The sequence below is a fragment of the Lygodium microphyllum genome, chromosome 9 (genome assembly GCF_053477565.2).
Source record: "Lygodium microphyllum isolate KBCC chromosome 9, Lygodium_microphyllum_v1.1.10, whole genome shotgun sequence".
Classification (NCBI taxonomy): Eukaryota; Viridiplantae; Streptophyta; class Polypodiopsida; order Schizaeales; family Lygodiaceae; genus Lygodium; species Lygodium microphyllum.
This window is the reverse complement of record NC_141143.1, coordinates 137,853,999-137,872,027: the sequence shown is the minus strand read 5'-3', so window position 1 is coordinate 137,872,027 and position 18,029 is coordinate 137,853,999. Positions and strand designations below refer to the sequence as shown.

Here is an 18,029-nt window from a genome sequence, read left to right as displayed (position 1 = left end):
ATCCTCTGTTTTGGCATGCTATTTGCCTCCTAGATACATATGTTTGAATTCGATTGTTTTTTTTCTTTTCTTCAAGTTGCCTCCATTGTATTTTTTAAACCTAAATTTAGCACAACTCATTGACTATCTCAATTTAGCTAGATCATTCTGGTTCTTATATTCGAGGATTTGAATTGTCCCTACCTCTACTTACTGTCTTCTAGTTTATATTTTTTCTCCCAAGCATGACGGTTTCGATAAAGCATTCATTACCTTTTGCGATCTTAGCTTCTTGTTTTGAGAATGCAAAATGTCTCTACCTTTGTTTACTTCTAGTTTATATTTTCGCTCAAGCCTAACGGTTTTGATAAAGCATTTGCATTACCTTGCGATCTTAGTTTCTTGTTGAGAATGCTAAGAATTATAATATCCCAGCAAAGCACTATTTTCCTCTCTAATAGACTTCCAGGGAAAGCACTATTTTCATCTCCAATAGAGCTAGTTACATCATCTTTTGGATGTTTGAGATCCTCCATTCATCCAAAGATTAATGTGCTTTTTGCCTTGATATCTTAACAATTTGGCTTCAAAATGATATGCAAGAAATTTATTGTTGTGCTTTTACATGTGAAATATGGTTTTGCCATCACATTCTTTCTTTTTATTGGAGCTTCATCCACGTCTTTTGGCTTTTCTTCTAGAAGATATTACTTGTTTTGGATTGCAAGCAAGAACAAAAAGGTTTCAAACACAACTTTGTCCAACATTTCTTGGATATATTATTTGCACAAATAGAAAGAGAAAATGGGGATTCAAATGTAAATGAAAAACTTTTCTAACTATAATTACATGTATTATAAAAGAAAGTGTTCATGGTAATCCAAATAAAGGCTTCAAGGATCCCTATGCTAATGGCACATTGAACACACACACACACACACACAAAATGTGTGAGGCATGAACTATCAAGTACAAGTTTATTGATGCTTCTAAAACTATTGCAAATGCAAATGCAAAGAGAAATAAGAAAGTTATTATGTGAATGAGAAGTACCACTCACAAGACTTCAAATGATTCCTTGAAGAGTTTCATGCTTATGCCACATACTAGCACACCTTGCAATCTAAATGATACCTCAATTTTCCAGATGGCACATACAAATACATAGAGGGAGAAAGAGGAAGGGTGAGAAGAGAAACAAGACAAAGAAAGAAGAAAGAACAAACAATAACAACAAAAGAAAGTTGAAACATGGTGTAAAAATATTCATAAAAGATCTCAAAATAAAAATATTATAACAAAACTTTACGGTTCAAGGTCTAATAAATTTATCCAAGAATGGGACTACTTGAGGCGAAAGTAAATGGAAGAGAGAAAACGAGAGAGGTGTCATTCTTATTTAATGCCAACATGCTCCCAAAGTTGTAGAGAAACTAACTAATGAGACATGCTTCTTTCCTTTTCTTTATTAGAATGTTATTAAGAAATTAATCAAATCCTTACATGCCCCATTTGGCCTCACTTTGTCCCTAATAAGAATGGGAGAGGTTTTCCATACTACCTATCTAGGCTAGTTTATCTTCTCGTGTTGCTCTTATTGATGTTGTTATGATGACAATAGTGATTGGCTGCCTACATGCCTTCTAAATTCAAAGTCTCATTCCATTTTTGTAGTATAATGAGCACAAACATAATCATTCACACCTCACCACTTCAAAATTTGACATTACTATATGATTCACCGCATGGTGTTATATGGAATAGAATATCATGTTTATATGTGGAAATGTGCCTACCAACATTCTTGCCACATGGAGCACACTCTATCATCATAATGTCACATGAACCACAAACTAGGTGCGTGTAGAACCTAGTTATTATTATCAACACCTCTCCAATGTCATGATTATCACAAGACAATTGCATTTTACCCATGCAAGTGTATGTGCCAACACTAAATATCAAATTTTTGCTTATATTGGTTTGCTATTAAGGTTTCCAAGGTGAAACAAAATATGCATTGCTATCTTTTCAAATTTCATCAATTGGACCACTTGGCCCAAGTAGCATTGAACCATTGAATTGTTCACCATGCTAACCTTAAAACTTCTACGACGCATGTTATATGTATACATAACTATTGTAGAGTAGCATGCCTTAATCAAATGGCATAAATAGTAAGGCACATCTCAACACTTATCAAGATCAAAACCCCTAACTATGTCATATTTCCATCATTTTCTCTCATATTAATAATAAGCCATATTATCCTCTGCCACTACACAAATGTTTCGTAAAGATTTGGAGGTCTTTCTTTCTCGACATGCTTTGCACAAATAAGTTTCCCCCAATAGTCAATGTTGAGCAACTTAAAAGGTTCATGCAATATATGATCTGTCAATGAGTAACCTAACTTTTTTAAAATATCTAAAAGAATAATCTAATCGCCACCTTTCCATATAGGTGTTCTTTTTTTAAAGATTATATTCATCATATCTAAGTGATTTTGTAATCAAGTCTAGTCACACATGCATTGTTTTCTCTCACAATTTTTAACATCTCATGTTCAACATTAATAACATTTCGCTATTCAAGCTTTAGTCTTTTTTTCATTGTGATAAAAATTGTGATGGTAAATAAACCATGCAATGTACACATATATGTATTCTCATTGCTAACTAAAAGCAGAATACGCCTTTAAACATGCACATATTTAACTTGCTATCTTTTTATTTATTTATTTTTAAATCGACTTTGAAGAAGACCTATCCAACAACTATCCTTGCAACAATTCAAATGCCCTTTAATTGGAGGAGAGTAAATATATTCACTATTACAATAGTACAAAAGTTTATAAACATTAGCAATAAAACAAGCATAACTTGTTTAATAAAGGTTTCTCGTGTAGTATGAAGTAGTGATCTCCATGATTAAATTTCTCCAGTGAATCTTCTCTTTGGGCATTAAAATTGGAAAGTATGGAGCGTTTGTGTTGCGAGATTATGATTTGTGGATTGAAGGAATCTCAAACATTGTTTAAAGCAAGCAACCTCATTATGACAAGAGACGGCTATATTATGGTTGAAAGGGTAATTGTTTGGTTAAGTGTGCCTACCAATCACATGCATGATATGTACCTTATTGTAAGTATAGTAGAAATGTAAAAGTTGTTGTGCTTACTTAATTCTTTATGATTAGCTTATATGTCAAAAGTAACCCTGTGAGATTTTAGCCAAGATTGGGAAGGGCATCTATGAGTGTACACACTGTGTTGAAGTTCAATCAATCAAGATTGTGTATCACATACAATCAATTCAATCTCATGTCCAATATTCATAAGGAATAAATATATAAGCTCTAATATTTTTTAATAGTGATTAAAAATATGATGCTAAACAAACCCATGAAACATAAATGTGTATGTATTCTCATGGCCAAAACTGACTTAATTGTCTCACTAAATAGTGACACAAAAGCAAAACATGACTTTGAGCGTCCACATTTTTAACTTGCTAGTTATGAAACACCTATCTAACAACAATCCTTGCAATAGTCCAAATTGCTTTTCAAGGAAGAAATATATGCCCTATTACAATAAGGATGCACTATTGCATGCAAGAGCATTGCCCTTTTTTTTTCATGTGTGCATGAAACAACTTAGGACGGTGGGAATGTAGGCAAGGCTTTTGAATTGGATTTGGATGAGCTCCAAGGCCTCAAATGCTTCTCAGGGACACAAGCCAATAGAGCAGAAGGCGAGTGTTGAGGCGACAGCATTTCGATTCGGCGCATGAGAATACTCTAAAAACTTGCATCGCGAGAGAAAATATTCAATACAACTTCAATGGCCCTTTCCTTTGACTTGCCATTGTGAGAACAAACACTATATTTGCATCTACACCACCTCTCATTCTATCTGGCCATTGTGTCTAAGCTCCTCATTTCCACCAATCTTGGTTAGCTAGTTCACATCCTTTTTCAATTAAAGTCCTCAACAAACTCCTTCGAATAAGCCACTTGCTTACGTATATTGGCACACCAAACGCCTCCCTACAATAGGTAGAATATTATTCGAGTTCATATTGCAAAGGATACTCGATGTAATATGTAGTGGAAAATAACTTGGATTGCATTTATTTCAGCTTGGGCATCATCAACTATGAAAGCATTTGCCTCCCTAGACTTTTTGCAATCAAGCACCAATCGCCATGAGTCGATTGACAATATATCATTGCAAGAAGTGATAACCCATGCAACCAACACACCATTCATGAAGGTGTCAAATACAAATATTGTGTATAGAAGAAACTATAAGATATCGAATATTAGAGCAATGCGAATAAACAAAATCTCACATAATGGCTCTGAAATAATACAATCCCCAATGGTGCCTTCTTGTATTTATTTGTACCAAATGTTGCATCCATAGCCAAGACACTACTATTTTCCCATTCGCTCATCATTAACAAAAATCATTATTACTTGTGAGGATGATACATCTCTTTTTGCATGCAATGCTCTCTCCGACTCCACCACCTTTGGAAAAATCATAACATCCTTTATAACTTGTCCCCAAAAATGTGTATGAAAAGAATACCCTTTTTCTTTATTTGTTAAAAAAATAAACTTTTATTTCTGAAAAGCAAGATATCCACACATTTCAAGGCTAACTTGAACATTTTTAGTGAGGTTAACTGTGGATAATTCTTTTGGGACCTACACCACCTTGTCACTGTACCATTGTATAAGCATATATTCTAGAGTGCAATACTAGCATTACCAATGTTTATAGACATTAGAAATAATACAAACGTAACTATATGGTTGTTTGAAAAGGTTCCTCGTGAAGTGGACAAAAGTGATCTTCATGATCAAAATCACACTTGAACATCCTCATGGCATTAGCATTAGAAGAGTGGAGCATATATGTTGGGAGTTGATGGTTCCCAAATGTCAAACAACCCACCCCATTGTGGCATGAGAAGGCTACAATGTAATCATATGATCAAAAAGGTAATCATGTGGTCAAGTATACCTACAAATCACATGCATAATATGATGCTCTCATTCCAAGCATGGCAACAACATAAAACTAAGTTGTCTTAATTCTTTCTTCTTGCCTAATGCCAATGTTTTCGCCCTACTAGATTTCAAGTATAATCTATGGACTCTAGCATGTAATTGCTAACAATTTCCCAAAATGATGGTACCATCACAAGGATAATAGTTTATAAACACACGTTGCAATTGACATTCAATAAACATATGTACAATAAAGGTACATTAGGTGATACACATTGAAAGTTGTCCTCTATGTGAATAGGAAAATGCCAATGTGGATCTTGCAAAGCTCTCTTGGATAATACTTGGTGAAGTCACCTCCCTCGCTCAAGTGTGTGGGTCTCATCTCGGGGTTGGAAGTGTTGAATCACGGATGTACATAACAATGATTTCTTCAACGTGAAAAGACAGCATAGTATTCGCCATGGTGTTAAGAGTGAACCTTTCAAGACAAGAATATACAACTTCAAATTCTATAGTATGTGCCAGAAAGTCCTTGGAATTTGCAATCCATTAGACAAAAGCACCACTTCAACTTTACATTGTTCTTGTTTGAGCTTTGACCCTCATGAGAGACCATATGGATATACAAGAAATTTTTAAACATCCAAGAAGATTAATTTAGTTTTATGTTGGATTGACGCAAGTTCAAAAGTTAGTTTTATGTTGGATTGTCGCAAGTTTAAAAGTAAAAAAAGTTAAGTGGGAAACAACAAAGGGTGCTCAAGAACACAATGCAACTCGCATCATCTACTTTTGCACAAGCCTCCACTTGGAATAGATCGTTTAAAAATGATGGAAGCATAGCACATTGCACTTGAAGCAAAAAGAGTCATTGTGCTTGGCCATTTGGTGTAATTTACAAACTCACCTCAACTTTCAAAGGGAAAAACTCCCCAGCTTCATGTGGTTGGAGCATAATCTTCAACAACATCCTTTTATTCTAGAATGTCACGAGAACAAATGCTGATACACCATCCATTCTCTATTTTCAACTAGCCAATACTAGTGGAGGAAAAACCATCGAAATACTACTTGCATAACAAAATGTGTTTACTAAGGTATTCAAGCTTGGGTTGCAGCTAATTTTTAATCATATTGGCCAAACAAATGTGCATTCCACAATGAGTTTCTAGGGGATATATTTTTGAAAACCCTTCAAAAATTTCACCAACAGTCCAGAAAATTCTGTGAGAACGTCTTCCCTGTTGGCAGCACCCAAAACAGATTATACTCTAAGAATTGCCACCTAAATACTACCATACAATATGATTCTTGGAAGGTTTTGACAATAAACTGTAAGCACTACGACCTTCCTTCCAAGAAAAAAGCCACCAGTACTAGTGCAGGCCTGTGCATTATTGTTCCTCATGATACTCTTTGAGGATGTGATCCTCCAGTAATAGGTACTGCTAATATGCACTGACCAGAAACTTCCATGCATTGTAGAATTGAGTTCATTGTAAAAATCATTCAATGCTCTATGAGAGGCTTTATGGTCAACCTTGCAGTACCCAAACCAAGTGGCTATTTTTTGTAGCTTGTGTGTGGTAACAAAAAGGGACTATCTTTAGACAGTAAGCAAACTTGTCATGACAACTGGCTTCCAGCCCTTCATTATAACTTCCTGAAAGAGCTGTGATTACAGAAAGAATGAATCTCAAAACAAAATCATTTGCCACTCAACAGGCCACTTACGAATAATGGTATATGAGTTTCACGAATTCGCCTCTTGCCTTGAGCTCAAGGCTGATCATAAAAGCCCAAAAATGTAGCTGGTCTTTGACATGCAGACAAACTCCAACATTACCATCCTCTTGTACTAAGAGCAGCCACAGCTGCACCCAATGTCTTGTCGATAGTACAATTCCAAAAGTGCGCCAAATTTTCTCGTGTAGATTTGTTGAATAAAGGCTCTGGAACCTGCACACCAGAAGAAGATGCCTGGGTGATGTTTTGGATAATTCAAGTAACAAGGTATTCTAAACCCATTAAAACACAGAAATTCTTATTGAAACAGAAGAACTGAATTCATCAAAAAAATGTATATGATTGAGCACAAGGAACTTCAGCCAATCACATATTAAACTAACTGTAACTGCATATCCTACATGAAATACCCTCACATTATAGAAAGGCAATTCCTTTTGGCATCTCTACCAAACTCTGGGAGCATCGAACTGCCTCCCGATGAAGGTTACTTGTTTGTTTGGCACTTCTGGCAACTTGGCTGGTGTCACTGATTGATGGGACCCCCACATTTCTTCGGTTTGGATCCTCTTACAATGGTCATTAGGCTTTTCCTTTGTAGCAGCCCATGCTTTGGTGCTCAATAATAGAGCTCTAGGTTCCTTTGGTACCACCCCATGGCTCTTCCTGACTGATGGTGGCCCCATCCAAAGTTAAGTTAATGTGTTTTTGTGGCACATGTAGCTGGCACTGACCTGAACTGCATGACTAAGATATCTTATCTAGGCACTCTTACCCAACTCTGCTGCAGCTGTGCTTTCACTGCCCCAAGGCTGCATTCTAAACTTATTGTGCTCAAGCAGCTCTGGTGTAAATGTATTTTGCTGCTGCTTGAAAGTTGAATCGCTGATCAGCTGCACCAAGCTTGTTCAAGAGACACAGCTGCCCTGATTGCAACTGTTGGTATCCAAAGTTTTCTGGTACAGATGGAGATTATATGCTGCTGTTTACTGTGCTGAAACTCAATCATCTTTTTGTTCCTTGGAGCAGCCTAGCATTCCTCCCCGGTATCAGCAAGTTTGGTGATCTTTCAGCAAGAGTACGTGAGACTATTGTAAGTTGCTGGTACAGATGGAGAATGTATGCTGCTGTTCACTGTGCTGGAACTCATCGTCTTTTCGTTCCTTGGAGCAGCCTAGCATTTCTCCCCAGTATCAACAAGTCTGGTGATCTTTCAGCAAGAGCAAGTGGTCTCATGTACTCTAGCTGTTTAACTACAAGCATGACATTCAGTGGATCATTATGTGAATATTGTAAACTTTACCCTTATATCTTTTGCACTGATTGGCACATCCCCTTCCTCCCCCTACTGCATTGGCAAGATCTTCCGTTTGCATAAGGCTTTGTATGGTTTCAAGCAGGCAGCTCAGAAATGGTATGAGAAGATCCATGCTCACTTGATTGCTCTCGGATTTTGCAACCCATCTATAGAGCATGCTACATGGCTGCATGGATGGGGAGGATCTCCTAATCCTTATTCTTTATGCGGACAATATGCTGCTTACTAGGCCAAATGCAACATACATTGCGGTATTTAAGGCTACTTTGCAGCAATTTTTTGATGTCACTGGTTTTTATCTATTGCACAACTATGTTGGCATTGCAGTATTTAAGGCTAATTTGCAGCAATTTTTTTATGTCACTGGTTTTTATCTATCACACAACTATGTTGGCATTCAATTTGCTTTGGTTAAGGGGGGCTTTTCATGCATCAATCCAAGTACATTGGATAGTTGCTTCAGTGTTTTCAGATGGAAAATTGTAAGCCCGTCTCTACACCGTTGAGAGAAGGCATAGACTTGCAGTTCAAGATGCAACAGAACCATTTGATACCTCTCTTTATCAACAAACCATTGGATGCTTACTTTGCCTATGTAATACATGGCTGGATATTCACTTTACTGGTCTCCTAGTCAGCACATTTTATGCACAGCCTCAGTACAAAGCATTGGCAAGCAGCCAAACATGTCTTTGGATACATTAAAGGCTCTCAGGCATTGACAATCTTCTATGCTTGAGGGTCTTACACTTGCATGGTTTTACACACACTGATTGGGCTGGATGTTGCAACAGTAGAGTGTCCACCAGTGGGAACTGTTTCATGCTTAAGGATTCATGTATTTCTTGGCTCAGCAAGAAACAGACAACTATGGCCAGCTCCAACTGTGAACAGAATATAAGGCAGCTTCCACACCTACATTGGAATGTGGACAGCTATGGTCAACTCCAACTGAATAAGGCAGCTTTCCACAACTACATTGGAATGTGCACAGCTCAAACATCTATTGGCCGATCTACATGCGGGATAGCAATCACCCACTCGTATCCACACTAACAGTCAAAGCGCTATGGTAGTTGCAATGAATCCAGCATTTCATGCTTGCACAAAGCACATTGAGGCACATTAGCAGAGTGTTGGGTAAAGGCTCCGTGCTAGAGAGATTAACTTGATCTATATCCCGATTCCCTACACAAGGCAATGTGGCAAATTTAATTACCAAGGCTCTTCCGAGAGAAAAGTTTGAAGTCTTTCACAAAGCTTTAGGCTAACTACCATTTGGGGATTGATCTATCATACCTATATACATTTACTAATGTAAATGCCCCATATAATGTAGTATGCTTGCAATTATAATATTTGCTTGTTTCCGAGACTTAATTCAAGAGAATAAAAGAACGAACACTTGAAGCTAAGTATGACAATCGTTTAGAAAAATTACAGCCATGGACAAAAAGAAATGGAAACAAGTTAAGGTTTGAAGACAAGCGAATCCCCCCCCCCCCCCCCCAACGCGGGAGCCTTTGCAATGTACAGCTCAAACATCTTTTCGCCGATCTATGTGCGGGATAGCAATCACCCACCTCTTATCCACACTAACAACCAACGGACTATGGCAATTGAGAGAAATCTAGTGTTTCATGCTTGCACAAAGCACATTGAGGTGCATCAGCATTATGTTGGATAAAAGCTCCATGGTAGAGATCAACTTGGTTTACATCCCTACCAAAAGACAATATAGTAGATGAATTTAGCAAGGCTCTTCCAAGAGAAAAGTTGAAATTCTTTCACAAGGATTTAGCTTACTTCCATTTGGGGATCAATCTATCATACACTACATATGTTCACTACTATAAGCTACCCATATAACTGTTGAGAAACCCTTCACCCGCAGTTTGCGTTTCTGCGTTTTGCATTTAGGGTTTGCAGCCCCAAAAAGGGACGCCATCCTAGACTGACTATGCCTATTTTTAGGCCACTCTCTCATTCATTCCTAATAGCCGATTCATTCAGTCCGTCACCTCTTCTCTCCAGCCTCTCCACTACCCTCACACCCCTTCAGGAGGACATTGCGGTTCGTGGTTCGTGGCTGTCTTCATCATCTTCCTAGTGCTACGGCACCCTTTTTCCCTTGTATCACATTCACTCCATGATTCGGAACTTCATCATTCCATTCATCTGAGTTTCTTCTCTCTTCTCTTCTTTTCTCTATGTTTGCCGAGTTCACTCCGCGTTCCTCCCCGCAAACCCTACTCTCTCGCTGGTACATCATCTTTTGGCATGGTATCAGAGTTGGATCTGCTCAAATAGCGGCAAAGATCCTCCACTCCACTGACGGCAAAAACCGGTGGTGGGTTCAGCATCCACTTCTCTTCTTCTTCCGCTGCATCAACGTCTCGTGTTTGAAGGTTTCAGGTGTTTTCAGCTTGCTGCCCACACCCCTTTCGCGAAGGACATCGAAGTCTCAGCTATCCCTTGCTGTTATCTACAGTCTGGCACCTGTTTCCAGCCTTCCACCCGCAGTTTGCAACTGTTTACAACAGTGTGTTGCTGATCACTCTCCATTCAGAAAACAATCTCGTTTTTGCAAATTTCAAGTATTTCAGCTTGTTGCCTGTGAAGGAAACTACTAGGGTTTACACTAAGGACACACAGAGTGTACAACCACGACAGAAACACAAAGAGACAGACACAGACACAGAGGGCAAAACTCAAATCCTAAATGCAAAACTCAAAAACTCAAACCCTAAACGCAAAACTCAAAACTCAAACACAGAAACTCAAACACAAACAGAAGAAGGGAGAGAGAGAACACAACTCTAAAGTGAATGCATGATGTAAAGGAATGTAAGAGTGTACAGTGTACTCAAGGGCAGAGCAATGTCGGAGTGTGACGTCCACCGAAGACGATCCCAAGTCTGTGACCACCAATCGGAATGTAGGAGTGCTGAATAGTGAATGGCAGCAGTCTGGTCACCAAAACGCAGCAGTCTGGAGGCTGAAAACTGGTAAACGCAGCAGTGTACCACCGATTGGAGGCTGAAAATTGTGCACAGTCTGCTGTAAACAGCAGGCTGAAACTGTGTCTGAGAGTGTCAAGGCCTGCAATGCCGAAAACGCAAGCTGGCTGACCCTGGAGATGATGGACAGCAGGCTGAACAGCAGTTTGGGATAGTCTGGAGCAGTCACCAGCAACTGAGAGCTGTCGCCTACAGCAATGGACAGGCTGAAGATAATGTGGCTGCAATCGATGATGACTGGACAACAGATGGAGGCGGGCTGCAGGTTGGAAACTGAGCGCCAACAACAGCAAAGGGTGTGTGGGCTGATGTAACCTGCAAACAAGGATGATAGCTGAATGGGGGCAACCTGTCTACTTATAGATGTGGAAGGGCACCCCAAAATTTAGGGTTTCCACTAAACTCTCTCAAACCGCTCCCCGTTTTAGGGTTTCCACTGAACTCTCTCGAACCGCTCCAAGAGCATTTTTAGTGTGTTTTGGGGCTGTTTAAAAGTCTAATCAGCAAGATATGCATATTTTAGCTCAACACTGCCCACACCCCGGACGCGGAGGACATCGCAGTCCAAGCTGGTCATTGCTGTCTATAACGGTCTAGTGCCTGTTTCCACCTACCACAAACTGTTCGGAGCTGATTTCAGCATACAAATTGCTACTGCTAGATTTTCCTGCGTTTTCAGTCTTTTTCTCCTGCTGCCTGCGTTTTTAGTCTTTCTCTCACCTACTGCCTACGTTTTTAGTATTTCTCACTCCTGCAAGCTGTCCTACCTGCGTTTTTAGTCTCTCTCCTCCTCATCAGAGAAAACAAAGACCGATGACGAGTTCGACATCAACATCTGATTTCTCTATCATTTCTGTTGCGCATTGGGAGATATCCTTTTTCTCCCTCCCACCCTCCCTTATCCAGTTTACCACACCAGTACCATGGCGTCTCCCCTGACAAATTAACCTTCTACTGGGTGTTCCTACTGCGACACGAACAGTCGTCCCACCGAAGACTGTCGATGCCCACTAAGTCCTTTCAGAGATCCTTTGCTCCCCACCCCTTTCTGGGCCACAGAGATCGTTCTACATCGGCTATCAGAGTACTATGCTCAAGGCAATAAGACGCATCCGATGCCCACTAAGTCCTTTCAAGCACATGGAGGATCAATTGGCGCTACGACCTCCTGGAGATCATCGCAATGTCAACGGCAGTCTTCTCCCACTTATTTTCAGGTACAGTGGCTTCTACGACCTACGGATCTACAGTCGGCTCCATCGAGAGACAGTGATTGTTTGATACGATCTCCTCGTCAGTCCGCTCCTTCGAGAGACAGTGGCTGCTTGACTCCTTCCTCTTCTTCGGCTACCCAATCCGCTCCACTGAGGGACAGCGACTGTTGCCCACCTCTTACTCAGTTTGAGCCCCACCCTTCCCCACCCTCAACTACTCAGGTTCGAGAGGCTACCTCTAGGGAGCTCTTCGGCACCGCAGATACCTTCTTCTGCACAATCGACGGCACTTCCTTCGTCATCAGACATTTCATAGTCCGTGATCCATGAGTTTTTGGATTCCCTATCTACTTCAAAGGGGGATTCACAAGGAGATATTATTTTTTTGCCCTCAGAGGGGGCATCTACTTCTTCTTCGACTTCAACGGGGGGCCCTCCACCTCCCACCTCAGAGGGGAAACCTACTCCACATGAAGTTATTCACCCATCCTCTACTTTCTTGGGGTGGCTGTCCTCGACCAGTCATCTCTTCTACTGATACCTAGGATCTAGAGAATCTACCTAGATCCGGACCCTTGGATCTTCAACACGACTTGGTTACTAGGCCTTCGTATTCCTTCTAGCATGGATGCACGAAGCTAGTGGCTTCTCTCTCAAGATTGAGTTTCGGGTTCTATAGCTCATCTTGTCTCCTGATTATCTTCAAAGGTCTCCTTTTAGGTGGTATTCTCAGAATATAGGGTGGATCTTCTTCATCCCTCGATCAGCATGGAGCCACCTCCCGAGATCAAGTATAGACATATCCTTATGGTTCTTGGCCCCACACAAAGTCTGACATTCCTCCTATGCATTGCATGTTTTCATCATCTTTGTACTAGGGCGCTTGGGTAAGTGAACAATTTTCCCACGAGGGACACTGTCCAAGTGGCACCTATTGCATAAGCATTGCATCTCCGCCTCACTCCTCTTGTTTCCCTTTTCGGGCCTGAGAGGGGGTGTTGAGAAACCCTTCACCCACAGTTTGCGTTTTTGCGTTTCTGCGTTTTGCGTTTAGGATTTGCAACCCCAAAAAGGGCACCATCCTAGACTGACTATGCCTATTTATAGGCCACTCTCTCATTCATTCCTTACGGCTAATTCATTCAGTCCGTCACCTCTTCTCTCCAGCCTCTCCACTACCCTCACACCCCTTCAAGAGGACATTGCGGTTCGTGGTTCGTGGTTCGTGGCTGTCTTCATCATCTTCCTAGTGCTACGGCACCCTTATTCCCTTGTATCACATTCACTCCATGATTCGGAACTTCATCATTCCATTCATCCGAGTTTCTTCTCTCTTCTCTTCTCTTCTCCATGTTTGCCGAGTTCACTCCGTGTTTCTCCCCGCAAACCCTACTATCTCACTGATACGTCATCTTTTGACAATAACACGGTATTCTTGCAATTAAAATACTTATTTTTTCAAGACTTAACAAATCGAGAGAATTAAAAAAACGAATACTTGAAGTTGAATATAACAATCATTTAGAAGAATTACAACCATGGACAAAAAAGAAATAGAGACAAGTTAAGGTTTGAAGATGGGTAAATCCGCCATACCCCCCTCCCTACCTCCCCTCAAGGGAATGTATTTCTACTCAATCCAAGTCACTTGGGGAATGTGAAACCAGCCTTCCTACTCGGATAGGGTGGTAAATAACTTGATTAAGCACTATTTACAGCAACTGGCACAAATCCCAAGGTGACTGCCGAACCCTAATTACTGCAATAAATTAGGGTTTATAGCATAATTTCTCTTGTTATCCACCAAATCTAGCAATGATCTTCTTCAAATGGCTAAGAAATGTTGAGATAACTTGAAAATGGACTAGTGAAGGTGACAAAATTCAAAAGAGAGAAAAATTCCCAATTTTCCACACGGGAAATGGCTGAAATTAACCGTTGCTTGCTCTAATCAGCCCAGATTGTTATCACTTACTACCAAGGAAGTACCCAACTATTGTCGCCTACATCTATCGGCATCATAAATGCTGTCACCTGCATCACCAGGGTCTTTTGCAACAATTGACAACCTCTTGAATGTCTCCACAACAGCAAATTCTAACCATCAGCCTCTCTTCCTCTCTCACACACAAGCCAAATAAATTAAAAGACCCTCCAACAATCCAAAAATGTTTTCTCTCAATTGCATGGATATTTCTACCAAGTGGCAGCCTTCTAAACCCATTTTTTAACATTATCTAGCCATTAAATTAATTTTTAAAATTATTTTATTCTGAAATTTAATTTCTGTTCTTCTAACCTTGTCCAAAATTAAATGTGCCCACCCATAATTAAATTGGCTATAGGCCATTTGCAACTTGAAGTGGCCCCCAACATCTGTTGACCCCTAGATTAGCATTAATTAATCGATTAATGCTAGTCCCTAGTGTTACCACTAACAACTATTGGCCATACAACTATCATAGGGTCAAAACTGACACCAACTAACACCCAAAACCCAAATGGCATAACTTGTCACAACTTTTACCTTTGACACCCACTACATCCTTGGGGTCCTTGGCCTGTCATCATGAAATAGCTGCCATGTGTAACACGTGCTTAACAACCTTGCACATTTGATTATTAACTTAATTAAATGTTACTAGCAAGATTAAAACATCTCAAAAATTTCACATCCCTATGACACATACATATAAATATATCCAGCATGTCTCGGTCTACCCCAGTTAGATCCCACCTCCTGCTCCATTCTAGTTGAGGTTGAACAACAACAATCTTACAGGAGACCACATAGTAATGTGATTAGGCAACCCAGCAGTGAGACCAGGATGGAGCTGCAGGGAGAGAACTGGACAAAGACAGATGGAGCTAAACAAAGCAAGGATAGGGCCCAAAAAATGTCAATATACGTGGCATTTTGACCTATTGTCACATAGCTTGACATCCAGAAGGCTGCTAGTGATCTGCCAGTTGGAACTACTATGCTGTAGCAAGTCAGATTTACTGGTCAAACCAGCCATTTGCATGCCCTATTTAGAGGATATTTCATTGGAGCTTAAAGACTGACCTTCCCACTTTCATACATACTTTTGCATCTTCTGCGAATCTCAGCCCATCCAATTTTCATCTCAGTCTGGACTGTTTTCACCAGGTTAACCTCCTTGGTTTAAGCCTGTCTTGTTTCATTTCGGACCCAGGATAGCATGAGACAGTTTTCCTAATTCCTCTTCCCCTGATAAGGCCATTTCATTGACATGGGACACTCAAGTTGCTTCTGCTGGGGATTCACTTAATAGCAGAAACATGCCCAGATAATGGATAGATTTCGGCCCAATTGGGAATGGCCTTTTTAAAATTTCATTGTTCCTCTTGCAAAAAACCTCTCCATTAGTTACCCAAGACATTTCAGTCCACCCCGGTCAGATCCAGCATACTGCTCAATTCGAGTTGAGATTGAGCAGGGATAAGTCTCACAGGGGCCCACATATTGATCTAATTAGCCACCCCGTACAGTGGACAGACCCGAATGGAGCTGCAGGAAGCAAACCGGACAAAGCCAGAAGGAGCTAAACAAAGCAAGGATAGGGGATGTCAAGAAACGTGATAGTTTGCCCTACTGTCATATAGCTTGACATCCATGAGTCTGCCAGTGATATGCCAGTCAAACTACTACATACTTTTGCATCTTCAGCCTATCTCAGCCCATCCGTTTTTCATCTCAGTCCGAGCTGATGCCTTTGTATTTCCCAGGCACAAGCAATGCGTGTGTTGTTTTGGGCGCTACTTTCTCTCTTCCTTCTTGTTAGTGCACTCATTATGTTTAGCACTAAGCACTTGACACTTGTGTTCCTGTGGGAGAGGGATAAACATGAAAGAGAAAATCCAATTTTAAATGAGATCCAAAAGCAAGCTGGTCAAGCTTGCTCTATGGTTGGACAAGCCTAATGTGGCAAGCCACGATCACCTTAAACACTCAAATTTCACTTGCCATTAGCTGCAAGCTCTATCCACCTTCAATTTTGTCAATGTTCTACAGGTATATCATAGTCACAGTCTCCTTGCTAGAGATAAATCTGGTCACAACTACATGGCCTCTCGCTCAAGACAAAGCTATGTAAAAGCCTCCTCACAATCAAGACGGTCCAGGCCTCTATCTGCTTAAAAATGTAACTGTGCAGAAAATGCATGCGAACTTAGATAGCAAGCTTTGATATCCTATTGGAAGAATAAAACATGTCAGACTTGAAGGCGAAAAAGACTCAAACTAAATCGCTGCAGAAGTTAAAGTCTCAGTTATGACTTTCAAGGTCGATTTGAAGTGCACTTTCTCAATGAGAAGGGCAATTTTGAAACCATAATTTATAGGTTGACCTAGTTCTCAGCCTTCTCAGCCCTTCATAGAGTGTAAGAACATACATGCAAGCTCTAACTTCAAGTAATTCAAAAGCATCAGCATGAGACCACCTCTGCCAATAAAAATCTGCTCATATCTCGACTTTCATTGACAGACAAACATCATCTCCCAACAACTAGGCCTGCAAACACATCACCTTGCAACACCCAGGCCTTCACTTGTGTTAGTCTTGTCTCCACAGCAACTTTGACAACCATAAGCTAGGCATTGTTTATGTTCTATATTTGCAGATATCTGTGATCACATGCAAGCTTAGGACGGTGTAGATACCCAATTTCGCCTTAACAAAGGTCAAACCCCATGCTACCAATTTTCTTGCATTCTCCAGTAGTTGCTATTCACTCTTGGAAATTGTACGATGTAAAGTGCTAGATGGTATGTTAATACATATTAGAGAATGGCATGGCAGTTGCTCTTTTCAGTCTCAGCAATTGTTTGATGTAAAAATGCCTCACACAAGATGGTTGGCATACATGTGTGATTTGACCATCTGCAAAATCTTGTCGTCATATGGCACCATCTGGTACACGTGCTTCACCCTGTGGACATATAATCACGGTTCCTGCTGAGAATCGTGCAATATACGATGTTGCCTGCTAGTGCTTTCTTCTTTCCTCCCTGCATGAAGGTGTCTGCCTGCAAAAACATGAGACCACAAGTGGCAATATGTTGGCACCTGCACGGGACTTGGCTGTGGGATCCGACCGCGCGAGACAACGCGTGCCAACTCTGCGGTCGAACGCCAATGGAGCCTGTCCTGGTACGCAGCCACGCCGACGCCGAGAGCGGCGCCGAGAGAGAAGCCTAGCAAGCGCTCCTGAGCGCAGACGAAAGGGAGAATGAGCACCGGCATTGGAACTGGGATGACAGACCCGACGAGGATGGCATGAGTCTCTTACCTGCATCAGGATGGAAGGCATGGTGTCCGATCTTGCTTCTGCGCACTCAGGACGTCTTCCGGGCGATGGGGACCCGGCAGTTTCTAAGAGTCTTATGTGGTGGATGGGTAGGGTCACAAGATGTCAAAGTTCCAAATGCCATTATAATGTGGATCCTTAAGGAGGAGGACTCTAACACATTGTACGTCGTTTCAAATGCAATTATAATGTGGATCCTTAAGGCGGTCTATAAATTTCGAGGAGAAATAAGGATTTTGTGTTTAATATCTTAATATATATCAATAAGGTTGCAAGACTTTAGTTCTCTTTCCAGAGTGGCATGGAGATGCTAGCCTTGCAACGTGTCATCAAGCCATGACCTCTTGTGGAGTGGTAAGGCACAATTGTGTGATAGATTTATTCAAGTCTCTTAAA

The 18,029-nt window shown here is 40.7% G+C and overlaps 1 protein-coding gene across 2 annotated transcripts; it reads right to left on the bottom strand.

Moving 5' to 3' along the window:
• Positions 1 to 5,725: 5,725 nt before the first annotated feature.
• Positions 5,726 to 17,771, bottom strand: LOC148031629 (zinc finger, C3HC4 type family protein). 2 transcript variants are annotated; one of them, XR_015691925.1, is made up of 4 exons: positions 17,616 to 17,771; positions 17,393 to 17,533; positions 6,739 to 6,963; positions 5,726 to 6,245 (listed from the first exon to the last, which is right to left on the bottom strand). XR_015691925.1 is itself a non-coding variant. In XM_087685210.1 (3 exons), the coding sequence occupies exons 1-3, from the start codon at positions 17,634 to 17,636 to the stop codon at positions 6,847 to 6,849; spliced, it is 279 nt and encodes a 92-aa protein (XP_087541336.1). In that variant the 5' UTR covers positions 17,637 to 17,771; the 3' UTR covers positions 6,546 to 6,846. The 2 variants fall into 2 exon arrangements, 1 of the variants encoding a protein (XP_087541336.1); XM_087685210.1 differs by lacking the exon at positions 5,726 to 6,245 and having other exon boundaries at positions 6,546 to 6,963.
• Positions 17,772 to 18,029: the final 258 nt, after the last annotated feature.

What these genes read in the sequence shown, in the direction of transcription:
- LOC148031629 (XM_087685210.1), bottom strand. Translation starts at nt 17,636, where the DNA reads ATGCCTTCCATCCTGATGCAG. An exon ending in TGCCTTCCATCCTGATGCAG is followed by an intron (nt 17,534 to 17,615) that starts GTAAGAGACTCA and finishes GTCTGCGCTCAG; the next exon opens with GAGCGCTTGCTAGGCTTCTC. An exon ending in CACAGCCAAGTCCCGTGCAG is followed by an intron (nt 6,964 to 17,392) that starts GTGCCAACATAT and finishes TCTGGTGTGCAG; the next exon opens with GTTCCAGAGCCTTTATTCAA.